Source organism: Amblyomma mixtum, chromosome 3, assembly GCF_055824585.1.
Source record: "Amblyomma mixtum isolate Tamu chromosome 3, ASM5582458v1, whole genome shotgun sequence".
NCBI lineage: Eukaryota > Metazoa > Arthropoda > Arachnida > Ixodida > Ixodidae > Amblyomma > Amblyomma mixtum.
In genome coordinates this window covers 114,809,201-114,836,340 of record NC_143014.1, presented here as the reverse complement: position 1 = coordinate 114,836,340, position 27,140 = coordinate 114,809,201, and the positions used below count along the sequence as shown (strand labels likewise).

General features: G+C 48.7%; 2 protein-coding genes across 2 annotated transcripts in view; both read right to left on the bottom strand.

Annotated features, from left to right (window-relative positions):
- Positions 1-10,816: 10,816 nt before the first annotated feature.
- LOC149351460 (uncharacterized) lies at positions 10,817-21,543 on the bottom strand. The gene is made up of 5 exons (XM_089577034.1): positions 21,472-21,543; positions 20,792-20,917; positions 15,714-15,890; positions 13,095-13,199; positions 10,817-10,879 (listed from the first exon to the last, which is right to left on the bottom strand). The coding sequence occupies exons 1-5, from the start codon at positions 21,541-21,543 to the stop codon at positions 10,817-10,819; spliced, it is 543 nt and encodes a 180-aa protein (XP_089433160.1).
- A 2,730-nt stretch (positions 21,544-24,273) lies between these two features.
- The window catches only part of LOC149351457 (uncharacterized), a 50,740-nt gene continuing 47,873 nt past the window's right edge, over positions 24,274-27,140 (bottom strand). Inside the window, exons 5-7 of the mRNA XM_089577033.1 lie at positions 26,053-26,223; positions 25,048-25,149; positions 24,274-24,336 (exon numbers count right to left, since the gene is read on the bottom strand). Coding sequence (XP_089433159.1) covers positions 24,274-24,336; positions 25,048-25,149; positions 26,053-26,223 — 336 coding nt within the window. The remainder of the gene's footprint in view (positions 24,337-25,047; positions 25,150-26,052; positions 26,224-27,140) is intronic.

The following is a 27,140-nucleotide window of genomic DNA, read 5'->3' as shown; positions in this document are numbered from 1 at the left end:
AGCGAACGAGTGCGAATGCCGTGCCAGCGTATCCGTCTCTCTCGGATTGGGTTCGCGCGTTGCGTTCTCTTGGCTTGTGTTCCCACGGGGCGGGTGCGAACTCTTGAGCACCGAGGTGCCAAATTGGGGTGGCTACGCGGTTCGGATTTTAGTCGAGCATTCAACAAGAGCCGCACTTTCCCCTTAATTAACTCTTCCCGTTTGGCCGCCTCTATACGCTTCCGCTCCGTGGAAACCCTCGCTGTTGGTTTGCGGGGCGCGTCACTAGCCATCGCGGAACCGTCACAGGTTAAATCGTCGGCGTTCGCCTCATTGTCAGTTTGTGATCCAGCCTGCTCTGGCTCACTACCGTGAGAGTTTATAAGGGTTACAGGACCACGTTTGCCCTCTTCACCCGAGTGCTCTGCTGGCGCGGCGAATTCTGGAGCCTTCGAACTGGTGAGGACCTGCGCAGCGTTATCTCCAAAACTAAGGCCCTTTTCTTTGGGCAGCATATCCAAGCGATTTGAGAAAATCGAGGGATGCAGCATAGGCAGGTTTTGGGAGACGGCTGCCTCGGTCAGACGCAGCTCGAGCGGGCTCTCGATCGCGACGCGGGCAGTAAGTTGGTCATGTTGGATACCTTTCCTATCCTTATACTGGTGGTACAGCAGGCCAGAACGGAGCTGGAAAGGTATGTTCTTCCGTGACACACCTATGTCACTTTGGTGACTCAAGTTGCGTAGAGATTGGTCTTTCTCTTGCTCAGCGGTGAACGTTTCTCTGTCCACACGAAGGAGTTCGAGAAAGCCATCTGAGTGGGGCAACACTAGATTCGTATTGAATTCCTCACCTAGCCCCAGCTCATCACTTGCGCCTGATTCGGAAGACTCACTATAGCCTGCACTACTATCGATGCTCTTTACCCCTGTGCTAGAAGTGAGTAAGTCCTGGGCTGGCTCGTCATTAGGTAACGCGGAGCCGTCACGGGTTAAGTCGCCTGCGTTCGTCTCGTCGACAGTTTGCAATAAAGCCTGCTCTAGCTCATCACCGTGAGAATTTATCAGGCTTACAGGTTCAGGTTTGCCCTGTTCAACAACGTGCTCTGCTGGCGCTGCGAATTCACGAGCCTTCGAGATGGTGAGGACCTGCGCAGCGTTATCTCCAAAACAAAGGCCTTTTTCTTGGGGCAGCATATCCAAGCGATTCCAGAAAATCGAGGGATGCTGCTTAGGCAGGTTTTGGGAGACGGCTGCCTCGGTCAGACGCACCTCGAGCGGGCTCTCGATCGCGACGCGGCCAGTTGGCAGAGACGCTGGTTTCATTGGAGCATAACTCATTTTCGGGTGTTTGGTCGCGAGCGGCGGTCGTTCCCTCATTGTTAAACTGATCATTGTTTCGAGGCAGCGCTGAGGCGCATTCCTCGCTTACAATAGAACTTGCGGTTGCCGCTTTCAGCGCGCGACTGCTTTCTGGAGGACGACATTTTTGCGCTGCGCCTACGTCTTTCTGGTTTGAAAGGGCAATCTGCGCGGCATCGCGCTTTTCAGCTAACGCCGCGCTCTGGTTTGGAGCTCCACAGTCGCTGTCAGGTTTGCCCTCTTCAACTACGTGCTCTGCTGGCGCTGCGAATTCACGAGCCTTCGAAATGGTAAGAACCTGTGCAGCGTTATCTCCAAAACAAAGGCCCTTTTCTTTGGGCAGCATATCCGAGCGATTTGAGAAAATCGAGTGATGCTGCTTAGGCAGGTTTTGGGAGATGGCTGCCTCGGTCAGACGCACCCCGAGCGGGCTCTCATTTGCGACGCGGGCAATGGGCAAAGACACGCAGTTTTCATTCACGATTTTAATTTCACTTCGCGCCGAAACCTCCTGATTTAGTGTTGAATTCCTCTCGGCGTGCTTTGCCTCTAAAATTTGTTGCAACTCCAAACGCTTTAGAGCAATTTCTTTTTCTAACCTGTCAGCCTCCTCCTTAGCGGCTTCCTTGCGGTAAAGGCGCTCTTTTTCAACCCTGTCGGCCTCCTCCTTAGCGGCTTCCTTGCGGTAAAGGCGCTCTTTTTCAACCCTGTCGGCCTCCTCCTTGCGCTCTTTTTCAACCCTGTCGGCCTCCTCCTTAGCGTTCCTGATTCCCTCCTGAATGACTTCCCAGGTCTCCAAAATTTTGTCTCCCTCCTCCTTAGCACCACATTCCTTAATAGCCTCAATCAGCTGCGGCTTTCTGTGACTTTTCCTGGCCTCAATACCCAGCTTTTCACACAGCAACATCAAATCTGGCTCTTTAGTTTGCTCAAATCCATGGCAACTTCCGAACGAGGACTTTCAACAATAAGCTGCTACGTGAAATGCTTTAGCGAGCACGTGCAGAAGATTAATCTACAGGTACTGATAAATTTCCAGAGTTATCAAGCCTGGCAGATTCTTAAAGAAAGTCAAGCGCTCACCACTGCTGAAGCCAGGACCAAGCGTGGAAGATCTCGCCGCTGCCAACCAGTTGATATATTTTTCCGTACTAGTAGCGTGTCCCACCAGGCATCGGGTCCATGAGCACCGCCACATTGCCGAAGGAGGAAGGAAACGTGGGCCGGAGACGGGGAGTAGGGGAAGTGAAGGAAAAAACTGTATTTACATGGTTACAGGATTAATTACACTATTTACATAGAGCGGGACTGAGAATGGCTTTCAGTGGAAGGGGAACGTCTTCGTCAACCGTAGTCGACTGGAGCTAGCAGGCTTCTTTCGGCCACACTCACGGCCGAGTTAAATATCGTTCGGATTCCCCAGATCCCTGGCTGGGGAATAAGGTTCGACGAGCACTGTCCAATCGGGTGGACCGAAGGGGACGTTCTTGTTACCACCCACGGCTGGGCAGGTGCGGGCTTTTCCACTCTCTCGCAGCTGGGTCGATTGGAAGGGGGGGGAGATGCTGACTCATCCAGGAATCTCCCGAAGTCTTCCAGCAGGTGAATGAACTTGCTTCCCTGCCGATTGTCCAGAACACGAGACGGGAACACAGAAGTCTTCAATTAACTGCCAGCGTGACTGGCGCCGGCACGTCGCCTCCGCTGTGGTCGCTCGGACAATACCTCCGGCGCGTCTCCGGCCTTCGCCGCTATAGTGGTCACCTCCGCTCAAAGAATTTCGCTGGGGTTACTGCTTACAATGGCCCGTGACATTCCTGCTACACTAATCCGCTGAGGCTCGGAGGGGCATTCCAAGCATCCCACTTCCCACCGCCGTCGCGAGGTTGTCGGCCTTGCTGATTGTTCACGGTAGATGCTTGATCGGGCCCACGTGGTCAGAAGTACGGTCACAACAGGGGGGCAAGGGGGCGGTTGCCCCCCCCTTGGAATTACGGATATTATTTATGCACTAGTTCCTTTTTGGTGCTAACTTACCGCCACCCCCATCCCCGGACATCGGGTGCCCCCCCATCCCTGGAAAAAGTTCTGCGGACGCCCTTGTCCGCTAGAAATATTCGCATTTGCAGCCACGCACTCAAAAGTATTTGGTGGCGCGGACTGCTGAGGCTGCATACTATGCTCCACACCTTAGAAAGAGGCTATCTGGGATCAAGCTTCGCGCAAAAGGATCGCCATTCCCGTCTTGCCAGCTTGTCCAAATGGCACTAAACGTGTTTCTGTGTGCGCCTAGCAACGCTGATGTCTTCTCTATATTTCGTCCTGCATGCTCGCCTCCCTGCTCTGCGGCTAATTGTTCTAAGTCGCTCATATTCAGCATCTACAGTTGAGTGCACTTTTGGTAGAGTGCTGGACCCTTAGTGCTGGACGTTTTAGCACGCGCTACAGCATCAATGAGTTTTCATAATCGAGGTTTGGAAGCTCCAGTTTTTCTGTTGTGTCAGCGAAAACTTCCCAATTCGTGTAGTGTACCTTACGCCGCTGGGAACTTAAAAAAGCACCCCCAACCTGAATGTAGTACGTAGGTACTGCCATGAGATTCTATGTTGACACTCCAAGTTGTTGAACACGACAGATGCGCAGAAATTATAGAAGTGTCAAGGGCACTGGATCGAACCTTGATAAAAAGTTGCCTGGCCGGTGTTGAGTAAAGTTAAATTGTTGCACTGTGCGAAATCAAATAACTGTTGACCTCTGGCTGTTGATTTAACGCCTCCCCAAGCAGGATGGTGTGCGTTGATGTCTCCCGCTATGATGGGCGGTGCAGGGGTACTGCGTACAATATCTTGAAGGTGGTCAACGTCAAAGTTAACATGCGGAGCTATGTACCTGACGATCACTGTGAAGGACATGTTCATGATCTTGACGGTGGCTGCAACATATTCATTACGTGAGTCGGCAGGTATGGGTTTTGCAAAAGAGGTCACGTCTTTCCGAACAGCTAAAAGAACTTTGCTAATGTCAGCACCGGTCATCGAGTTCAGAACGGTATAGCCTGAAAGATGGATGGTGGTACGCAGACGGGATTCTGAGATGACAATGATCGAGAAACGGTGATTTGAAAGAAATTGTCGGAAATGGGACAGTCTAGAACGAAGGCTGCAGGCATGGATCCATTGGAAGATGGTGGCCTTGTTACGGATGCTTTGCACGCTAAGGAGAGTCGGTGTTCGGTTGACTGCTACCGGCATTGTGCAAGCAGAGGTGAAATGAAATCAAGGATTGTAAGGATGACTTTCGCCACCGGCGAGGAGTGTGGTGTAAGGTGCAAGAAAAACACGTACAACCTCAACAAGCGAGCATAGTAGGGAACTGGTACTGCAGAGTTTTGGCGAATAGATGCTTTGCGCGGGTGGGGTTGCATACTGCTGCTGCCGTGCATGGAATGTTCACATATGTACTTGCTACAGGAGGTGGCTCAACGTTTTGGCGTGGTGGAAGAGGAGGAATTCAACCGCGTCCCCAATGCGCAGGTGACTGGCTTTATCTTTGTCTGGCGGCTGAGGAGCTTTCTTCCCCGGCGATGAATTTTTCCTGCGGCGACTTCCCAGGATTTGGTTTTGCTCAATTAAAACAGTTTTTGCTGACTTATAGTTTGTGTTGTTGGAGTTTTGTACTTGTAAATGATTTTCTCCTTTTGGTAGGCAGTGCAGCGGAAAAACGACGCCTCATGCTGCTACAGCAATTAGGACAAAGGGAATTGTCACTGGCACATTCATTTCTAGCTGGAAGAAAAGGGATAACTATTAAGACTAAGGAAAATATAACATTTCAGGAAGCACGAAGACGGTTTACACAAACACAAAGAACGTTCTTGCTAACAGGAAAAACTAATTTCGCCGATTTGGTGCGACGGGGCGGGCAACCACACCGGTCAATACACACAGTGAGCCTGAGGCAGGGCCATATCCGCGTCCCCGGCAGATACAGCAAAGGCTGCCCGGCCACCTCTGACAAAGGGCCCCTGGGTTGGCAGCCCTGAAGGCTTCCCGCCATCTGGAGAGGCCTGCAACTCGTGCACCCGCAGCTACTCTGCGGACCTCCAGTGCGTGCCTCTAGGGAGGCGATGGCCACAATGCCAAGTTTGCTTTCGCTTCAGCGGAGGCATAGCTCTCTTCAACGTAGGATATATGCACATGATCTCGAGTACGCAGGGTGGCCACAGTAGCGCACTTTGGTGCCGAGGTGTAGTAATTGAATTTATGTTCATCAGATGTACATTTGGCCCTGGTTTGGCTGCTGCGACAGCTTTGAGCCATAGCCGAATTTTGACACTTGAAGCACCGTTTGGGATTTGGGATGTAATGGTATTTATGGATTCGGGGAGAGCGCGGGCATTGAAACTCCCTTAGACGTCCTGCGGACGTGTAGGACGTCTTCAGGACGTCTAAGGGAGATTCACTGCCCATTTGGAGTTGACTGGAGGCAACGTTTCCTTGTTGTCTTTTTGGATATTTTATACACTGGACATCGGTGACGTTCTGGTCTCTAAGACCCTCCTACGTTTCTTCTTCAGTGAGAGTCAAGAAATCATGTTCAGGTCGAAATGACACCTTTGGCTGTTTTCAATGATTTGTGAGCGCATCATGGAGGCAGGGATATATATCTACAAAGGTGGGTCGCTATTGGAGTATGGAGTATTGTTAATTACTCAGACCTCAAGGTGCAGGTCGCGCTGCTGGCTGCAGTGGTTTCATAACCGTGTAGCCATAAGGCCTGAGGCATCGGTCAAGCTTTTAGACGCAATGAAAAGTTAAATGCTTCGAGCTGGTTTTTCTGCTGTTTCACTATATGCGTACCACATGGTACCTTGGGAAAACTTTGTTTTTTGAAAGAATTAACTTCGGTCCACCCTCTTTTCTGAGGGCGATCATTTGATGCATGCATGGAAGCCATGGATACAGAATTTTTTTTTTCGGCCCCAGTGCCAGCTAGCCGCCCACGCCGGAGCCCAACGAAGGGACGGGACAGGAACTTGCACGCAAGCCCTGCCCATGGGCAGTGCTTGCATTGGCGTCATTTGATGCATGCATGAAAGCCATGGATACAGATTTTTTTTCTGGCACTGCGGCCAACGAAGGGACGGGACAGGAACTTGCACGCAAGCCCTGCCCATGGGCAGTGCTTGCATTGACGTCTACAACATATGCTACAGCGTTGGCGTGCACGCCATATACATGCTATGCCCCAACTATAAAAATATGGCGTAACCCAGGGTAGTTCCACACATAAGGTTAACCCTATAGCCACCCATGCAAAATGGAAAGGCAAGAAAAGAGGAGAAAGGACAGTTAGTTGTGCCTCAATGTGGGCATTTTGTTTTTTGAGAGAATTAAGCTGCTACTTCGGTCCACCCTCTTTTTTGAGGCCGATCATTTGATGCATGCATGGAAGCCATAGATAAAGAATTGCTTTTTTCGGCCACGGTACCAGCTAGCGGCCCACCCCGGAGCCAAATGAAGGGACGGGACAGGAACTTGCACGCAATCCCTGCCCATGGGCAGTGCTTGCATTGGTGTCTGCAGCATACGCTACAGCATTGGCGTGCACGCCATATATATGCTATGCCCCAACTATAAAAATATGGCGTCACCCAAGGCAGGTCCACACAAAAGGTTAAGCCTATAGCCGCCCATGCAAAATGAAAAAGCAAGAAAAGAGGAGGAGATAGGACAGTTAATTATGCCCCTGTGTGGGCATGTGCCATTCTGTTAGGATAACAACAACAAGTCAGGTGAAAGATGAAGGGGAGGACAGGAAAAGGCGACTGCCGATAGTACCAGGAACATTAAGCAAAGTTGCGATCAGTGCATGTTTGCATATTGCATACGCTTCCTGCTGTTTCGTATGCATGAAGGGGTTTTCTGTTCCTAAAAAAAATTATTGTAACTTCTTTAACTGCTAAGCAAATTTGATAAAATTGTTTTCAGAGCTAATAGTCTACAGCCTAAAGGCTTCTACTGCAATGAGTCCAAGAGAGGGCCCTTTATGAGATGCAAAGAAAGAACTGCGTAAATGAGACACAGGCGGCGAAGAGGCAAACGCACACAAACGCAGACTAACAGCTATGTTACACGAAGGAACACCAGACGTATATAAAGCGATCTCAGCATCTTATCAAAAACGCTGGCACGGGAAGTTGTGAACACGTGCCCAGGAAAGAAATCAAACAACTGCAAAACTATCGCGTTGCAAACGATAGTCCTAAACTGGGCTGGCCCATTCTAATAAAACATAGAAACAATAAACATAGCTCAGCCAAAGCACGCAATCGAGTGTCACCCGAAATGGATGGTTTACAACGCGATAGTTTTGCAGTTTGATTTTATTTCCTGGGCACGTGTTCACGTGCCGGCGTTTTTGATAAGATGTGTTCCTTTCGCGTAATAAAATTGGCTAGAGCTTCGACTTCGCCATGGCTAAGCCAAGCTGCCGCCGTGGTGGTAACAATGTTCATGCAATGAAAAGGAAAATTTCAACTTGAGAGAAGCGCAAAAATCTAAAAGCGCGCCACAGTAGCCGAAATTGCGCAGCCCATGACGTCACTAAAGAGTTGTTACGTGACTATGACGTATTTTTGTGCGTGGCAGACGCGCGTGGTACCGGCCATGGTACCAGCCCTCGCCAGAAAGTTTCTCCTGTCGAGTCACGGCCGAGAAAGCGCGCGAGTCGAGACCGGCCTAAAATCCCTACCGGCCGTGGTCGAGTTGGAGCCCTTTGGCTTACTGTCATTAGATGGCGCCACTATATGATGATGATGATGATCATCATCATCATCAAGCGACGCTTAGCAAGGTGAACGAGGATGTCGTAGCTGCGTTTTTTGCAGCGTTCCCAACGCAGTGAACGCAGCATGCACGAGATTAGTGCGTCCTGTGCAATAAAATTGTTAGCAGAAAAGTAAAGTGCATGTAGCATCTCACTGCAAAGAAATGCTTGCAATGCATGAGTATTTTTGTTTGTAATTAATGCTGGGGCATCTGCCACCATCGTCACTCGTTTTCGCCTTACGGTAACTAGTTACGGAAGAGACGGTATGCTAAAACGTCTTCAAGCGTGCGCAGCGCTAACCGAAAAGTGCGGCGTCCGGTAACACGGTAACCGGTAACGTTAACACAATAGGAGTTATAAACACAGAAAAGTCGCACAATCGCGAAGGTGGTGGACAGCAACGAATGATTTATGGTGTTGACGCAAGCTATGGAAACTCCTCTGCGGATAAAGAAACTGAAGGCACTTTGACACAGAAATCGCCACGCATCTTCGATACCCCTGAAATTTCTCTGGACAGAGGAAATTTAAAAGGCCTCGGCTGCCATTTACAGTGTATGCGAACTGCGGAAACAAACTGGCGCTAAACACAGGTGGTCGAAATTAATCTGGATTTTTTAGACTTGTAAAAACGCATCGCACTTCTTTTGAAAGAATACATGCTTCTAAATAGTAAAGATCGGTGAATCTTTTCTTCTCTTTACATCTTGCACTGCAAGTGTTTTTGGGGCAAATTTTTTTCTTTTTCTGTCGTCTTTTTCTGCACTTCACGTCTCATAATCGTGGAAAGTATTTTGCCTTTCCCGCAGCGGCGTGGCTTCAGCTCTTCCAAACGCAGCCGCTTCATGGACGAACACAGCTTGTGCGAACGCTTGCTGTTCCTCTCCCTGGTTGACCGCGAAGCAGTCTATCTCTGGAAGACGTTAATATCTAAGATATGCCGCATGACCTCTGCATTGCGCGCAAGCGCTGCATCGATACGGTAGCGCAGTGAACTCTTCTTTCCTTTCCGGAAGTCCGCGAAAGATACGATCGAGTCGGCGGCTTGTAGCGTTCGATGGTCGGATCTGGTTCGTTGCACAAACCAGAGAAACAATTTAGGTCGATGCAGCCCTCACGCTTAGCTCCTAGTGCATGCCTTCGTCTTGCATTGATGGGATTAAAAAATACAGCTGGAACGAGGCCTCGCTACAGGCCTCGCTCGAGCCGCCCGTTATACCTCAGCACAAGCGAGTGGTGTGGCGAAGTTCAGATGGCACACGGCGTGCTTAGCCTTCAGCGGCGGTCGAACAGAACCCACCGTCGATTGCTGGGCGCGGTTAGGTATTGTCACCTTATGGTGATTGTCATTTTCTATGAGTCTATTGCTCTTCAAACATTGGCTTTAGCATAGGCATCCCTTGACGAGTATTGTGAGTGCGTTCATTGGAAGTTTTCACATCTGGGTGCCTGCATAGCTTACGAGGTCATCAGCATATGAGAAATGCGCATGTTCGCCGAGTTAGAGGGGCGGTTAACAGCATGCTATTTGCATAATGAAGTTCTTGCACTGTCTTTGCAGAAAAAAATGAGAGGGGGATGAGGTCGCGCCCCACCTCGAACCTTGCCCTTCCTTCTAAATTTACCGATCCGCATGGCACCTCCCTTTCATTATCTTCGTCAGCGGCCTATGCTGGAGTTTAATGGCGTCGTTTCTGCCCAATTAGCGCAGAATTAAGACGAAAGAAAAGGAGTATCCTCACTTGCGTCATTGTGGCTTAAGTTGTTTCGATGACGCAACCTGTGTCGCTTTCCTCACAACCGCAATTATCACGGTGTTGTTCACAGCCGCAAAATACAGCGTTGAGGTAATCGTTACCTATACCCCATTTGGTTCGCCATATACACATCCCTTTTGGCTACATCGGGCCAAAATACATACACTTGCGAGAGGCTTGCATGCAAAGCAACCTCTCCAGTGTACGTAACTCGTCGAAATAGCCAAAATTTATTCGGCCACAGCGCCGAAGGTCACCGCGTTTTCGAAATTCTAAAAACTGGTATTGGTATTACTTACGGTGGGCTACACACCTCTCAATATTTAAGGAGCCTAGCAGCAATAGCTAAAAAGTTAACTATTCAATATTAGTTCACCAGCCTGCTAGTTAGCACATCTTAGCTGTCTTCTGATGTACTTCACCGCAGACAATGCTATGCCGAAAAAAAGCGCTCTTCTGACTAAAAAAGCCCATTTAAAAATTGTGCAAAGCCTTAGGTGGAACACCCTGTATATGCGTTTAGTTTTATTGGCCTGTAGGAAACGATGCAGTATACGTGTTTCGGGTTGGTGGGGGCTTGGGAGATTCGAATTCAAACGCGTGTCGCAGACCGACGGGGATCACAGGCACAGTTGCGCATATAGTTAACCGGTAGCGATTCAGCAAGCAGCTTCAAGAAAAGTCGTGATGCTGCAATTAATTCAGTAAGGAAAGAAGAGAGTGGACAAACGTTTCAAAGAGCTTCGAAATGCACACTTTATTTTCAGTCATGTCAGATGAAATTCAGCATTTAAGTAGTTTATATAGTGGAACAAGTGTATTCAGAGACAAAGCAAGTAGTTTCCTTGAAGGGATTAACAATAATAACGCATTAATACGCTGCTATGTTCATTTGATGAAGTTTACAAGACTGTGAAAACAATGGATGACTCCGACGCCGGTCAAAATAACCTGGAAGTAAAGAAATAAACGTTAGGGGAACTCACGTGCGGCACGCCAAGTTTTAATTTTTGTGCGAATGCTCACATGACGTTTTAACTTATCTTAATGCGTACGTAACTTAACTCAGACTTAATGAATTTATCTTAATGCATTTATTCTACCAAACAGACTAAAACACGTCAAAATCTGAGAGAGTCAGTCACAAGCTGCGGAATTTTTATTGCTGTATCTACTCGAATTCCTGCTTCAAGGACGTATGTAGGCGCTTGAAACGCAGGACATGGTAAGGAGGGAAAAACGCTTGTCTAGAACTCCTGGATGACGTGCTCTGGACTGCGCACATGAGATCTAGCGAGAACACCTGGCTCGAAATGGGCTGGATGTGAGCATGCGCAGCTGCACTCATGGGATTTCATCTTCCTTTCTTTCCTAGCTGGCCACCGCGGCTTTGGCAGGTGCTTCCGGAGTACGCGCAGCTCAGGTTCAGCTACCGCTGTAAAATGAACCACTTGCGCTATTCCGTAAAATGTGTTAAAACAACAGCTGTGGAGCCGTTGAGAAATCATTGCAGAAACGATCGTGACGTTCGTGAAGCGCCCGAATATTACCGCCTCTCTTCCCCTACGACAGGGCCCTCCCCGAAGCGCAGATAGACCGCGGACCTGGATCAAGTGATCGCACAGGGGCGGCACATTCTTGACAGCGACCACAGCCCTGGCCGACCAGGACACGGGCGTTTTCAGCGTGATCGCTAGCAGGCTCGCGTGGTACCTTTCGCTACCCCAGGAAGTACTGTGGGAATGCCGTAAACGCCGTAAGTATCAACAGCTGCATTAATAGCAGCATGTGGTAGCAAGCTAAATAAACCGAGGTGTTTGTCGCACGTGTCTCGGTAGGCGCACAAATTAACACGTTCAACTTGTTGCAAAACTTCCGAGGAAAACACGACCGGAGCCGGAGCGTAGTCGCACGCGTTTATTGGTGAAAAGGGCCTCGGTTAATTTGTTCACGCGGGTTCGTGAGCGATCGCAGAATGCCTACTCTTTGAAATCGTTGGTAGCAAAAATAGCGAGTGGCAGCGACTACTGAGTGGTCTTTTTGCCATGCCCTCACTACGGTCACAGGCGCCTTCTCCAGTGAACCATTGCAACACATGTACAGTCATGAACAGAGTTATATGGACCGCGCTGGAACTTTCCTGTTGCGCTGTGTGGCGGAAATAGAAGTATTTGCTACCTTTATGTGCAAGGCCGCAATCAAATTGTATACTTGCATATCCATCAAACATTCATTAATTTTGGCTAGGTAATGCGTCAGAAAATTTTCGAAGTGTGGTCCATATTCTTCTGACTGCCACTGTACATGCACACATAACCGCGAACAAAAGTAAGAGACCCCTCATCTCTGTTCGGAGCGTATTCTCTCCCTCAAATGACACAGGTATTAGTGATCAGTTTGGGCATTTTTTGTGAGTAAAGTAAGCACGTAACAAAAATAAAAAAAAAAAAACTTAGGGGGCACTTCATTAGATTACGTGTGGAGAATGCGATAGCATTAAAGCTTGAAGTACCCTCGGCCAGCTTCTCCTCCTCAGTGATTGCTGCTCGCCTCATGCGCTGAGCCTGTGCAGCCGCCCGTACTCCATCTTCAGCGGCATATTTCAGTGGTTGCCCTCTCCATTTGCGGGATTTTCTACTACGGTAGACACAAGCGGCGTTGATTCTGGCTCTATTCCAACCTTACACGCGGAGCTGTCTAGACACGTCTGCACAAAACCAAACGCAGCTGCCTACTGCCGCCGAACCTGCCCCCGCCCTCAGTCATGTCGCGTGTCCTCATGACGTCACACAGTTCGGCGACCAATCAGCGCTCGGCTACGTCACCCGCAAACTTCCACCTGTCAGCGCACCTGTCAACTCATCTCTGCCACATGGCTTATGATGTCACACACCCCGTCGACCAATTGGCGCTCGGTCGTGACACTTTGGCTTCATCACTGTCGCGACCAGTCAGCGAATTTTATGACTAACCACGCCGTGTTTCTTCTAATGCACATATCGCATTAATATCAACAAATTCGTCAGCAGCAGTGCTACTGAAGCTCAAAGTGGGAGTGCGCGTTCTCTTTTGCTCATGGGAGTGCATGCACAAGCTATGCCTCCTCCTCATCATTTCCTCTTATGAATTCAGCCGCAGCGAATGCCACAGGGCTGCGCGCTCTTACCCCCGCAGGGATCCTGAGAAGAAGGTCGTCGTGCTTGTGGACGTTGTGGAATATGGCTCCTCCAACAACGTACAGAAGGCCGGCCATGCAGTGGTACAGCGAGTACTGCGAAGCGAAGCGCGAAAATATTCGTGCCTGTGATGAGGCTTGCTCTTTCGCGTAGCCCACGGCAAGTTCCCATCGGCCAGTCCTGCCTGAGCTTCTGGGCACCCGTTCATTGCTGAATTTCTTTCGTGCATCTCATATCGCGAAATATTGGCAGATCGACCTCGAGAGGTTGTTGACCCATGTCACGAGGGTATTATTTTGGTTGGTTATCGTGGCACCGTGTTTTTTCAATAGTGCTAATACTGAACTTGACAAACGTACACCCGGCCAATTCTCCATAACGGTGTCACACGAACATCGAACAAACGGCTGTACAGCGACCTATGACGAAACGAAGCGCCGAATACAGGCGAGAATACGCACATGCACACAAACTGCTTTCCGTTCGCAGCCTGTTTCGCCGCTCTGCTTTGTCACAGAGCGCTGTACGGTCTTTGTTCGACACTCGAGTGGTACTATTAGCTGTTAAAAAAGATGAGCAAAACTGACGTGTCACCGGTACTTTGAATTAAGTCAAGGAGACCCACTCCACTAGCGGAGAATAAGCCCCGTGCTATTACGTTCTCGCCCTTGTGGTTTAACGTGGGAAGTTGATAACGAGGTCCATGTAAACTGTGTTTTGGGGCGATGTATACAACGAATTCCATCATTCCTGCACTAGATGAACTTCGATTCTTGAAATGAATTCGTTTTTTTTTCATTCTATCGTTACCTATCAACACCAAATGTTCCTTCACCTACATCATCCTGGACATACATCATCCTGGACACCCAATTCTTTTCATAGATGCTCGGGCTTGGAGCTGGGCTCTTGTCGTTTAGATCAGCACATTGAACTTGACATCTCACAGTTCATGGGATTACTTTAGAGACTGATAACGGGGCCAAATCTTCGGAAATGTCGATAACAGTCAGACTGGTGTTTTTTAGGCTAGCAAGAACTGTTTTGTGCACATCTTGGGTTGTCTTTCTCGCACGTGTCCTGCGAATATCGAAAAGCCAAACCACCTCTGACCTGTATTTCTTCAAAACGCGTGAAGGCGTGAAATTCGCTACTCTGAAATACAGTGAAAGCTGATGGTGTTTCATCCCATAGTTGTGACCGCGGATAATTGTCATTTGAGAAGTTGTGATGACGTCATGTTAAGCTCACACTCCGCCCACTGCTAAAAAATTGCATGAATACATGTAACAATAGAAATGTCACGGCAAGTCAATAATAATTTAGAACAGACAGGAAATAACCCCGATGGGAAGCGCCGATGACATACAAGCAAACAGTTATTCCCCAAACAACTTCTGACGAAAGAAAAGCGAATTATTGCATCGTAATATGTTCAGAAATAGTAAATAGGTCCTCTATATCTGTGACATTATGAATTTATACGAAAAAAAAATGACAATATCATATCTTTTTGCTCACTACTGTAGCTAAACCGCTGTCGAAAAGATGCAACACTGCATGGTCTCTACTAGGGGATATGCAACATGAAGTCGGTGCATTAACTTTGCGCTCGTCATCTCAAGCGTTCAAGAAAATTGCCTGTTCGTAACTGAGAGGGCAGCGAATAAACTAGCCTGACAACTCAGTAGATTACAGGGGCGCGAGTTATGCATAAGTCAATGATTTCGAGATCGGGCATCAAACCTGCCTGAGCCCTGCCTCATAGCCCTATTTTGATACGCATGAGCATTATGAACGCCGCTACACGATTGGGCAGGGTCTTGGCATTAAACCCTTCTTATCACGGAGGCCGTTCGCAGCAGCATGCTTTGCGGCGTTGGAGTGAATGTGAGTGGGTGGGTGGGAGCGGCTGTTTTTGAAATAGCTACCGAAGGAAACTATTCGGCGCGCTTAACTGCACCTTCGTGCCAGTTAATCGATATCTGTTCGAAAACTTGACAACCAATTTGATTCTTTCCAAATAATTTTAAGCATGCACTGTTTGATTCGTACAACGAATTGAATAGGAGGATATTCGATTAGCTATTAGAGAATTTCGAATATTCACACACCCCTACTAACAAGGCAAGTGCCTTTTAGGATTTTTTTAAAGGGAAGTCGTGGCTGCTGAGTGGCTATATCGTTGATGTGCTAACCACGGGTTCGATCACAGACGCAGCGGCCGCATCTCACGGAGGTGAAGTTGGAATAATGCCGAGCCCGCCCTCCACCCTTTGAATCTACCCTTGCGGTAGGAGAGCGCTGTTGAGCCACTGCGGCGGGCACAGCGACACTTGTGTGCAGTGCAGTCGCCGCGACTGCAGTCCTAACATATCCTGAAACACGATTGCTCGCATAAATATTGTTGCATGTTTCACTGCATATCAACTGCGGACTATCGTCAGCGATTCCACCAAGAAAGGACATTTTCGCATATCACTGGAATATGCTTCATGAGGATCACTGCGACCAGCGTTAGGTGGCGGGCGACACCCGGGCCGGGCTGTTTAAGTGAGGCCCGGTCAAACACTGACGCGGTACCATGGTGAAGCGGCGGGCGTACTAACAAAGAGCGTCTCGGGCAGGTGCATCTGCGTGCAGGGCGAAGCCACGCCGGAGATGATGATGAGCGTGTTGTTGAAGCAGTACGTGAAGGCGAGCAGGAAGGCCAGGTGCGCATACCACTGGTACGTGATGCTGTGCGCCATCAGCAGGTACATCACCATGACGGCGACTGCGCCGAGCTGCGAGCGGCAATCAACGCGCTCAGTACTCAGAAAACCGGCCCATAGTTACATTTACTGTGGTGATTATGCAGAGATGAGAATTGCAGAGAACGTGGTCATGGAGCCAGAGCCTACATACATGCTCCGAAACCAACGAATGCGTGCGTTAGCAGTGGATACATCGGAAGGTAAGGGGTTACTCCGCAGCGAGTCGACATCGTAAATAGGCGCTCCGGGCGTAGTAGTGGAGCACATCGTAGCTGTAGCCTTTACATAGTTCAATAAAATGTGTTCACACAGTGTATACAGCATTTTCTCAAGGGCGCTGACATTGAAGAAGTAATGCAATCTAGTGGTCCGGTCATGACAGCTATGCTATCTTGTGAGGCCAGCGGCAGCTGTGTTTGGCTGAACAGGAGCAGTCGCTAGCTGCGCTGTGTAATCGTGTTCATTTGACTGTTTCTTTATTGGGCAATGGCTTGGTCTGAGATCATTTATCTGACATGGCTGTCGCAGCTACGCGAAACCGTCGCTGGCCCGGCGTGCCTGTGCACGCCAGGAGTGAGTCGAACTATATCAACGCATGTGTGATCGGTGTAAACAAACGGCGCGGGTAGAAAGCCAGACTCTGTTTGTAGTGCTGAAAGAGCAGCAATTGTCATGCTATGTTGACGTGGTCGTACTCTGACAGCTTCCAATTCCTCTCTGCATATTTGAAAGATTCTCCTGTGTAATATTATATTTCAACGTCTAATCTGCACTCGGAATGATTTGCACTTTGACTATCTATTGCTTCTTCCGCTGACACATACGGGAAAGCGAATAACAGATCACCTGCTGATAAATTAAATAGCACTCATTTGCAAGACTCAAATGTGTAGAGCAGTTTCTTTGCCTCCCCTGCTAAAGACGTACTCTAGATCACATTGTTCACATACAGAATCACTTCGTCCTTCATCGAAAGGATGTTTTGAGAATGACAGACGCGTCCTTATCCCAGTGTTCAAGCTGGCCCACCGAAACGGAATCGCATCAAGTATCCAGAAACATGCCATCCGTGAGCCCGAGCAGGTGTAGAACGTCCTTTCACACACCAAAGTTATGCTACAGTGCTGAATGAATTAAACCGGAAGGAAGGCGATGATTTAGGGTTGGAGAGCCGCGCGCGAAGGCAGCAGTCTCAGTGAGCTATGGCAAGGCGGGGTAGGATTTCTGTGCAGGTCCTCCTCGTTTTATTCATTGGACACTTCCTCTAAGTGATTTAAGTTCGCTACGACTGCGCTCGCATAATGGTACCATCAGCGTCAGATGAAACGCGAAGAGAACTGAAATGCCAACACGAAAACACCAATATATTAGCTGCGGAAGAGAAAATAGAGACGCGGTTGATTAGCGCTTCTAAGGCACAGTCTTCGCGCCTTCGATGTGAAATTAATTTGCCCTGGTACTGAGCTTTCTCTGCTTAACATGGTGTAATTTGCAGTTCGTGTTTCAAATGTCTTGTTCGTTTCATTTGACGCTGATAGCGCATAAACTCAACTCAACTGTTAGGTTGCGTTTCTAAGTGCGCAGTCCTGCATTATCATTAGGGTCTGGAAAAAGGATGATGTGTGCAGAGTGCAGGATCTTTGCTTGAACTCTCGGACACAGGTTGCATTTTGAGACCGGTTTCCTTCAACGCTACGCTTGGCGTCATTGTTTTCCTAGTTCATTCACAATGAAGGGGTATAAGCCACCTTACACGGCAGAGCCTAAGTACAGCCACCCTGATTTTTAATAATATAGCGCGAGTGCCGACCGAACTGCTGGTCAGCGCCTTATAACGGCGATAAGCGTGCAACAAGGCGAAAGTTCGCGCACGCGCACCAAGGCAGAGCGTCGTCTGCTACGCTGTTCCGAGCACGAGGACACACGCCCTGCCGCAGTATCAGTTCGCAAGATCCCGACAAGTCGTAGAGCGCATGCGCATGATTAGTATGTGAGACTGCAAGAGACGTGCCTTTTTATACCGTCGAGACACTGCAAGGCTGATTAAGGAGCTGGTTGGAACCCCGTTTATCGCGATCCAGGCAATGGTTTCGATGTGCTGCTATATTTCTTTCCTTTTATTTTTTCCTATCATAACTTTTCATCGCCAGGCTGGCTTCCCGTAATAGACAAAAAAAAGAGAGAGAATGAAATCAAGTCTCATGCAGTCTCACATACTAATCATGCGCATGCGCTCTACGGCTTGGCGAGATCTTGCGAACAGATATTGTGGCAGGGCGTGTGTCCTCGTGCTCGGAACAGCGTAGCAGACGACGCTCTGCCTTCGTGCGCGTGCGCGAACTCTCGCTTTGTTGCACGCCTATCGCCGTTATAAGGCGCTGACTAGCAGTTCGGTCGACGCTCGCGCTATATTATTAAACATCAGGGCGGCTGTACACGCTGAAGGACCAGCCTGCATGCCACGACGTGCTTTCGATTTTCGCGGTGCTAAGCATACAACCATGGCCAAAATACTGTGGACCACGATGCTATGCTTTAACTCTCCTCACTCATTAGGTGGTCTCTTTCGGTTATACGCGAGCGCAGTAGCTGCATTTGCCCGCATATACAGTAGTGAACGAAAAGATGTGATTTTTCATTTTTTTCGTATAAATTCAAAATATCACTAATATAAGACATCTGTTTGCTAATTCTGAATATATTATGACGAAATAATGACCCTTTCTCCCGTCATTAGTTGTTGAGGGCGTAACTGTGTCTTCAGTTCGTTTTTAGTTTTTGTCCTTTGATCAGCGCTTCCGATTGCGTTCATTTCCAGTCTTCGAAATTATTATTAACTTGCTGTCAATCTCAGGTGGCATATTCTGTGGTTACATGCATTACGGCATATTTTTGTCAGCGGTTGGCGGAGTGTGAAGTTAACATAACGCCATCGAGACTGCTCTAATTGCAGTTATCCGTCGCTACAAATATGGGATGAAACGCCAGCAGCTTTCACTGGATTTCAGAGTAGCGCAGTCCACGCCTTCACAAATTTTTTGAAAGATATAGGTTCAGAGGAGCTTTGGTTTTTCGATCTTCGCAGGAAACACGCCACAACGACCAACCAAGTTGTTGAGAAAGACGTTCGCGCGAGCCTAAAAAACTCTATACTGACTGTTATCGACATTTGCGAAGATCTGACCTTGTTATCAGGCTCTACAGTAACGCCATGGACTGTGAGACGTCATGCGCAATGCGCTGATCTAAACGACAGGTGCCCAGCTCAAACCCAGCAGTGCCCGAACACCTGCGAAAAGAATTGAGTTTCCAAGAGCATGACATCCGCTGCGGTGCCTTAGTGGCTAAGGTGCTCGGCTACTGAGCCGGAGCACCCGGGTTCGAACCCGACCGCGGCGGCCGCGTTTCGATGGATGCGAAACGCAAAAGGCGCCCGTGTGCTGTGCGATGTCAGTGCAAGTTAAAGATCCCCAGGTGGTCGAAATTATTCCGAAGCCCTCCACTACGGTACCCCTTTCTCTCTTTCTTCTTTCACTCGCACTTTCTTCCCTTCCCTTACGACGTGGTTCAGGTGTCCACCAAGATATGTGAGACAGATACTGCGCCATTTCCTTTCCTAAAAAAAATCGCTAATTCCAGGATGACGTAGGTAAAGGGACACCCGGTGTGGATAGGTCACGAATGGAAAAGAGTGATTTCTTTGGACGAATCGAAGTTCTTGCCACACGGGAATAATGGCATTCGTTTAATAAGTCACCCCAAGCACAATTTATATCGAACTCGTTATCAACTTCCCACGTTAAACCACAAAAGCAGGAACACAATTGCAAGAGGCTGATTATGCGCTCGTAGAGTTTGTCTCCTTGACTAAATGAAATGTAACATGAGTGAAGAGGCTGATCAGGGCATTCTTGATCAGTTTACGCCTCCATACACACGCTAAAATCTGGGATCTAAATATGTGTTTAACAAAATTACGACTCTAAGCACTCTTCTATGCTCGTGAAAAATTGGATGAAGAAAAGGACGGTGAACCTTATGGAGCGGCCAAGCAGGCCTACTGAGATTATTTGAATTGAATATATTTCAATAAGCATCGAGCATAGTCTGATGGACAAAAAAGCCAGCAGCGCCGAGCTCAAGTATAGAAGGTGCTGCAAAAGTGGAGGAACATGAACTAGACGTTTACTGATACCTTCCTGGACTCCATGCTTCGGCGGAGTTAAGCAATTGTTGCCGGAAAAAGCTTGCGTGAGAAGTACTGACGCATTAGGTTACTGTGGAAAGGTATTCTCGAAATTGTTGTCTCATTTTGTAATAAATAACACGTATCGCTGATACCTACACCCAGCGAAGAAGGCAGTTCTTCAATAAATTTGCTGCAGGGGACCAATTGTCGCTTATTATGACGACTAAAAATTGATTGCTAATGTGTAGAAAGTCTGACATGGTCATCCTACCAAACTCGTGCGCACATTTTAGTGTGGCAAAAAAATATAAATTGGAAAAACTGAATTATCATATCTTTTTGTTCACTTCTGTATGTACCACCCTGTTTTTGCCATGCAAGGCGTGAGAGCGGTTTGATTGACGAAGCGTGCTCCGCATTATTATGGAGGCGACTGTACTCATACGACACGCGGCCCTTGACGAATTCCGCCACGGAATACAATAATATCCGCGAGATTTTAGCGCGGAATTGCGAGTGCTGTAGGTAAAATAATATTTTTGCATCCTGTCTACTAGCCATTGCGCAAGACACGCGAATGTTCAAAATGAACCGTAGTTCTTAAAGATACAGAGAACAACTCATGGGTATGGATGCACATTATAGGGAAGCATTTCAATACAATGAGACGCAGCCTGCACATATGGTTCGGTACGTACAGCGCATCGTGCTGTTGGCACTTGAATGCAGACACATCACTTACTGTCTCCAGACAGGTAAGCGTGCCTTGCGCTGTGGTGACGTAGCGCGGATTCACTTCAATGAGCTGCGGCACGTCGTCGGCCGCACCGCCCTCCTGCGCCCCTGCGTCTCCTCCCGCAGCGTCCGTCTGAGAGGGTAAGGGAACGGCGACCAGTGCTCAGCTTCGCAGTGTTCCCTCAGCTGGAATCTAAAGCAGCTGGGAGAAGAAACTCCCACTGCTCGCAGAACACAGCACGTGACCTTCCGGCTTATTTTACGGCAGTTATGCGCGATTACGATAGGCACGGGCTGGCTACAGTTGTTTCGCCGGGACTACAGTGTGCACCGCAACGCAGGGACAAGGGTAAGGCAGGAGACAACACAGCGCGCATGTTATTGTCTCCTGTCTTGCCTGCGTTGCGCTGCCCACACTGTGCATGCACAGTCCAGAATCATCGGCGAGCTTTGCACAGAGCTGAGTCCTACATGACCACTAAACATAGCAGCGTGCCTTTTGTCTCTCGCAAAGGGACAGTAGTAACGCAGCCCGTTTCGATGCTGCTGTCACGCGAGACCGCTCACTGCAAGCGCAAAGCTTGGCTGTGGCATTCGTTCACTGCTTTTCTGTTCCTTGGCAGGAATGTGCTAATGCGTAGGAGACCTACGACACTTTTAAGCGCGCTTGTAGAGCATTTCCCTCACCGCCTTGCCGGCAGGCGCCAGGAGTTCCGGCGCGGGGGCGCGCGACGGGGAGGTTGCCGGTGCCGTGGCCATGGCTGTTAGCAGAGGTCAGCAGATGAACTGACGCCTGCTGACAGAAACACGCTAGGCGATGATGCTGATAGCAGGATGAAAGCGCATGTATGTGTGCGAGGCAGATGGGCGCTTGATTACGCGAAGAGTAAAGTGATGTTGATGATGATGATGTCCTCAGGATTAATGGGTGACCGGTCACTCTTTGGAGGCGAAATTCTAGAGGCCCGTGTACTGTGCGATGTCAGTGCGCGTTAAAGAACCCCAGGTGGTCGAAATATCCGGAGCCCTTCTCTACGGCGTCCCTCATAGCCTGAGTCGCTTCGGGACGCTAAATCCTAATAAATCAAATCAATAAATCAAACTCTTCCCTTACTTTTAATCTGCGTTTGTGTTTTAGAATCGAATAATAAGGATAATAATATCAAGTGACCGCCCCTTACAACTCGCCTCACGCTTTCTAGGCGACCCATGGTGGTGGAAGAAGTAGAAACATTTATTGGTAAATCAAAATAAAGACGAAGTAAAACAAAACCAAACAAACAAGCAAAAAATCTCAAAAACTCTCTATGCTCCCCTCTTCTTGGCCGATCCCCCTCTGTGGGTATGCGCCATCCCATGAGGTGAACAACAACAACAACAAGTACCCTGCTCCTGGTGTTGTCCTTATTTCATGATTCTTGGCCGATCCTTCTGTGTGGCCATGCGCCATCGCATAAGGTTTGGTTTGGTTTGGTTTATGGGGTTTAACGTCCCAAAGCGACTAAGGCTATGAGAGACGCCGTAGTGGAGGGCTCCGGAAATTTCGACCCCATGGGGTTCTTTAACGTGCACTGACATCGCACAGTACACGGGCCTCTAGAATTTCTCCTCCAAAGAAATTCAACCGCCGCGGCCGGGATCGAACCCACGTATTTCGGGTCAGCAGCCGAGCACCATAACCACTGAGCCACCGCGGCGGCTCCATCGTGCAAGGATAACAACAAGAACATGACTCCGATGGCCATGAATGGTGGTGGAGGGTGAACTGCAACAAATGAAAGAAGAAAGAAAAGAAAGAAGTGCAAGAGGTGCGTAGAATGTGAAGTCTGCGAACTCACCCGTTTGGTCGAAACCTATTTCTGCAGCAAATGGACGCACTAATTCTGTATCATTTGGAATATGCCTGTTTGTCGCTGGAATTGTTGAAAGACAACAAGAAGGAGAGTGGTAGAATTGGCGCAAGCACAGAAACAACAAAGACGAATGTTAATCGCTAGTCATGCGCTACCGTTGCTGACCTGAGCCGTACCCGGCTGCGGAGTGCTACGCTACGATAACAATGTGGTGTGCGTGCGCGCGCGCGCGCGCGCGCGCGTGTGTGTGTGTGTGTGTGTGTGTGCGTGTGCGTGTGCGTGTGCGTGTGCGTGTGCGTGTGCGTGTGCGTGTGCGTGTGCGTGTGTTTTGGGTACATCGCTTGTACAAATCACTTCAGTGTTGTCGTTCGTATTATTCCTGCGCTTAAGCACAGCCTGTGGCGCCATTCATGACGTTACTGTGATACCCTGATGAGTAGGTTTACGATAGTATTCACCGTATGATAGAGTTGTCTGCCTGTTGGCTCAGCATCGCCATGCTTGGATAGCTAGTGGCACGGGTCGCTGGTTGTGACTGCGTGCTTGACGAATATGGCTCGCGGGTGGTTCTTGTGGCCGCAGATGGAATAGAGGAAGATATAAGTTTCTTCCTATCATTAAACTTCTCTCTCCCTCTCTCTCTAGTGCAATATTGCCAAAAAAAATGAAAACCCTCGGGCTGATCCGAAACATGTCTTCTCCACGTCAATGTGAAATGTGAAACTAACCGTGATCGAAACATAGTTGTGTTGCTTCACAAAACCTATCGAAACGTGAGCGCACGTGTTCTTGTGCAGTCTGACGCAAATGGAAGGTGATCATTTCAGGCTTAACCTACTCGGATTAAACCAACCTAACGCGGTTTATTTTTGCAAGGCAGAAAAAAGTAAATGAGCTTACTCTCTAAACAGAAAGCAGTAAGAAAGGAAGCAAGCTGTCCTCTAGCACAATCCCTTTTATAAAAGGGAGTGGACTAGAGGACAGCTTGCTTCCTTTGTACTTCCATACAGGCGTATTCGTGTTGAGTGTGGTAGCTAACCGAAGGATTCCTCTTTCCTGCGACGTCATTGTTATTGCAGACGACTGCAAGGAAGGAAAAAAAAAAAAACTCTTCCTTCTTGGTCAGAACGAACGCGGTAACCTTCAGATCAAGCTAGACTGTACCTGGTCGCATGCAGCTACGAGTACGGTTCTTTGCCAGGCGGGAAGTATTAGCTGCCATTTAACAACTGAGAGAAGGTAAATGCAACGACTTCCGCAGTCGCATCAGGACACGCGCAAGAATCCAACAGAACATTGTTTGAGGTCGTCATTTGGGTTGCTCGCAGCTCATTTCAGTGCCAAGCCATACTGCCACTAAAATTGGTTCAGTTGCTCATTTGATGCCTCATTAACCAAGAAATGAGGAAGGTGGAGAATTTTGTTGAGAGTGTCTTCACCCAGCATGGGCACAGAAGAGATTATGTAGATATCGCACGTCCAGGTTGAGAGCATCCGAGATGTTTTAATCGAAGCCACAAGCGAAAAGATTTCAGAGCACACAAGGACATAATCGATGGAACAGAGCGGTTGGTGTGCACACACACCATCGAGGCTGCACCATCGGCAAGGACCCCAGCGAATGCGCTCCGCCCGCTCACACCGCCAAGTTGCTTAGCCCGTGGCACACATGAAGTGTCCCTACGCCGAACAGCGTTACCTGAAAATAAAAAAAGAAAGAAACAGCGTCGACTTTGGTATGGTATGGTGTGCGGAACGTCCTAAAGCCGCACATGAGCTATGAGAGATTCTCGTGTAGTGAGCGTGCGTTGCAGCAAGGGCATGCGGAAGAGCACGGATATACACAGTTAATATATTCAAGGTCAGAGGTCATTTAACGCAACTTGCTCGACTAGATTTGCCGTTCAAAGACGGGATGTGTTCCCACAATGTGCAGGCTTGCAAGAGGTCATTCCTATTAACGTTTGTTCAAAACTCGCCGCCAGCGTGGCACAGACATGGAAAGGAATAAAAGCGTTAATGAAAGGTGCAAACTCTTAGTGGAAAGAAATGGATAATGACAGGGAAATCGAAGCGCACCGTCACCCTCGCAGTCATATGGGCTCCTTGTTTAAAACAGCCGTTTTCGAAGTTATGTAGAGGTTTCCTTTGAAATGGGCTTTAACTTTCAGGTGAAGTTTTCCAGTGTTTGCTATGACCTGCGGTGCCAAAATGGCGACGTCTCTCCGCGGCTGCGCACGTACGTCATATAGCATTACTTAAGTCCGCTTGGGTCAAGAGGGCAATAAAACCGACTTGAACCACGGACTAGTTATGACCATATGTGATTTCACACTCAAAAGCACCAGATTGTCACTTACACAAGCTCTGCGGTCGCTGTTAATGAAACAATTCAGTTGTTCGCACTTACCCCCATGAAGCCCTTATACGGCAAGTCGTCATTCCTGAAACTGTAAAAAACAGCGGCTCCCATCAGGAAGAGAAGGCCAGCTGTGCAGTGGTACAGCGAGTACTGCCGAGACGGAGAGAGAGAGAAAAAAAAGTAGACTTTTGTCATTATGGTGTGCTTGGGATAAGCTTTGCTACAGCACAATAAAAGAGCTAGTGTGAATCTGTTCCATGTTGAAAGTATCAGTGTTAGAAGCTACATCGAGTAGATCGAATCTAGCGTCTAACTTTCACGGCACGCTTCTACACTGGCACTACTGATCAAACAGACGCTAAACAGTTTACTTATACATAACAGCTCGGCAAGAGCGCGCAACGCGTAGCAAGTACCTGACGCGCTGTCTGCCGATTATCAGCCGCCTTGGGAGGATACGAGCACACGCAGCGGTGGCAAGGCCCGGCTATGGGAACACCGACGTTCCCTGGCCTCTAGAGTTAAGATTAAAAGGTGAAAAATCGATTCGTTGGCTACCAGGAATTCGTATTTCTTGCTTCATTTTGTTGCGTTTGATTTTGGTGTCCTCGCTGGTCACAGGAATGGCCATTAAAGCCACCATCCGCGCGTGATGGCCAACAAAGCTGCAGTTCTTCCTCTCATTGGTTGGATATACCTTTGCGCGTCTCTTCGCTACGTGTAGCTGCGGCACAAGACAGAAACCGAGCGCCTCTACAAGCCGCCAACAAGGCAAGTCATCCTATTCGCGATCGCAACAATTCTGTCACGAGTTCCACTTGCTATCCGCATGCAGGCTCTCCTATGCCTCGAGGACGAATACCGCAGCACGTGGACATAACCTCGCCGATATATTGCGGCCGATCACCGACTAAAGGCGTCCCAGGAGCTTGCATATGCGTGCTCACGTGTTACACTTATACCTGGCGAGCTCTGCGCGGAGTGCGTTACATAGAGTCCCATTGAAGGCAAACAGTTTACTGTGTGCGAGGAGCGTATGGAGGACGTGCGTACGAAGAGCGTGAGGGGCAGGTTCCTCTGGCTGGAAGGTGAGGCCATGGCTGAAATGATGATGAGCGTGTTGTTGAGGCAGTAGGTGAAGGCGAGAAGGAAGGTCGCGTGCGCGTACCACGTGATGCTGCTCCCCATCAGCAGGTACAGCACCATCAGCCAGGCAGCGCCCACCTGCGCTCCAGACGGACACACACATCGGCCATTGAAGAATGCTGGCCGCCAACCTTGGCCTGTTATCCGTCGTTTGACGGAAGCGGATGGACGTTGATATCTTAAGCTTATGTGCAAGTCTCCCAGGTCAGGACACACGCTGACACTTCTGCATGCGTTCTTCTCAATTTTTGTGGAGCGAATTTACAGCCACAGCGTTGAAAATGTTTCTCGTCATTAAAGATGGCACCCCAGCGATCTAGAGCAAAGGATTTAAAAAGACTACTTGTAAGAAAAAAAAATATGGAAATGAAACCAGAGCACTATTGTTTACGATGGTCTGCGGCAAGAAGGTGTATTTTGAAGTAATTGATGAATGGTAATTAAAGTTTTAAACCGCAGAAGGTACGCGAAAATGTTTCAGCAGAAAGTTGCAGAGCGTCAATATAATCCAGAAAAAGCTGCAGTTTTGATTCGGCATTATTGCGAAAGTGCCTGGAATGCGAAATTTACATAAAGCGCGCGGAAAGCGCTCTGTTCGGAGCGTGAACGCGTGTTTTCAACTTTTCAGACCCAGCAGCGCTTCCGCGCTGACCCTCGACTCGGCGCGCCCGACTTGCGCCGCGCAGTTGTTGCAATTGCGCGCGAGCGTCCTTGTAAGGAACCCTTTCCCGAATTATTACTGTGCTTCTTTATCTTTGGCGGCCTGCCGCCTCTGACGTCAGATTTGACAGCTAGTAAGCTATGCTGTTCGTCGGATCTGGTATCAAAGTTGAGTCGGCTGAGTGCTGACGAAAGGTGGAAAGGCGAAACAAAATGTATGAATCTGGAAACAGCTCGATGCATAGCTCCGCCCCTGGTTTTCTTCTCTGGTTGAGCGTGAATAACTGAAAGTGCAGAAGAGGAGTTAAAACTGAAGCTATCTTTCCAGAAATTAC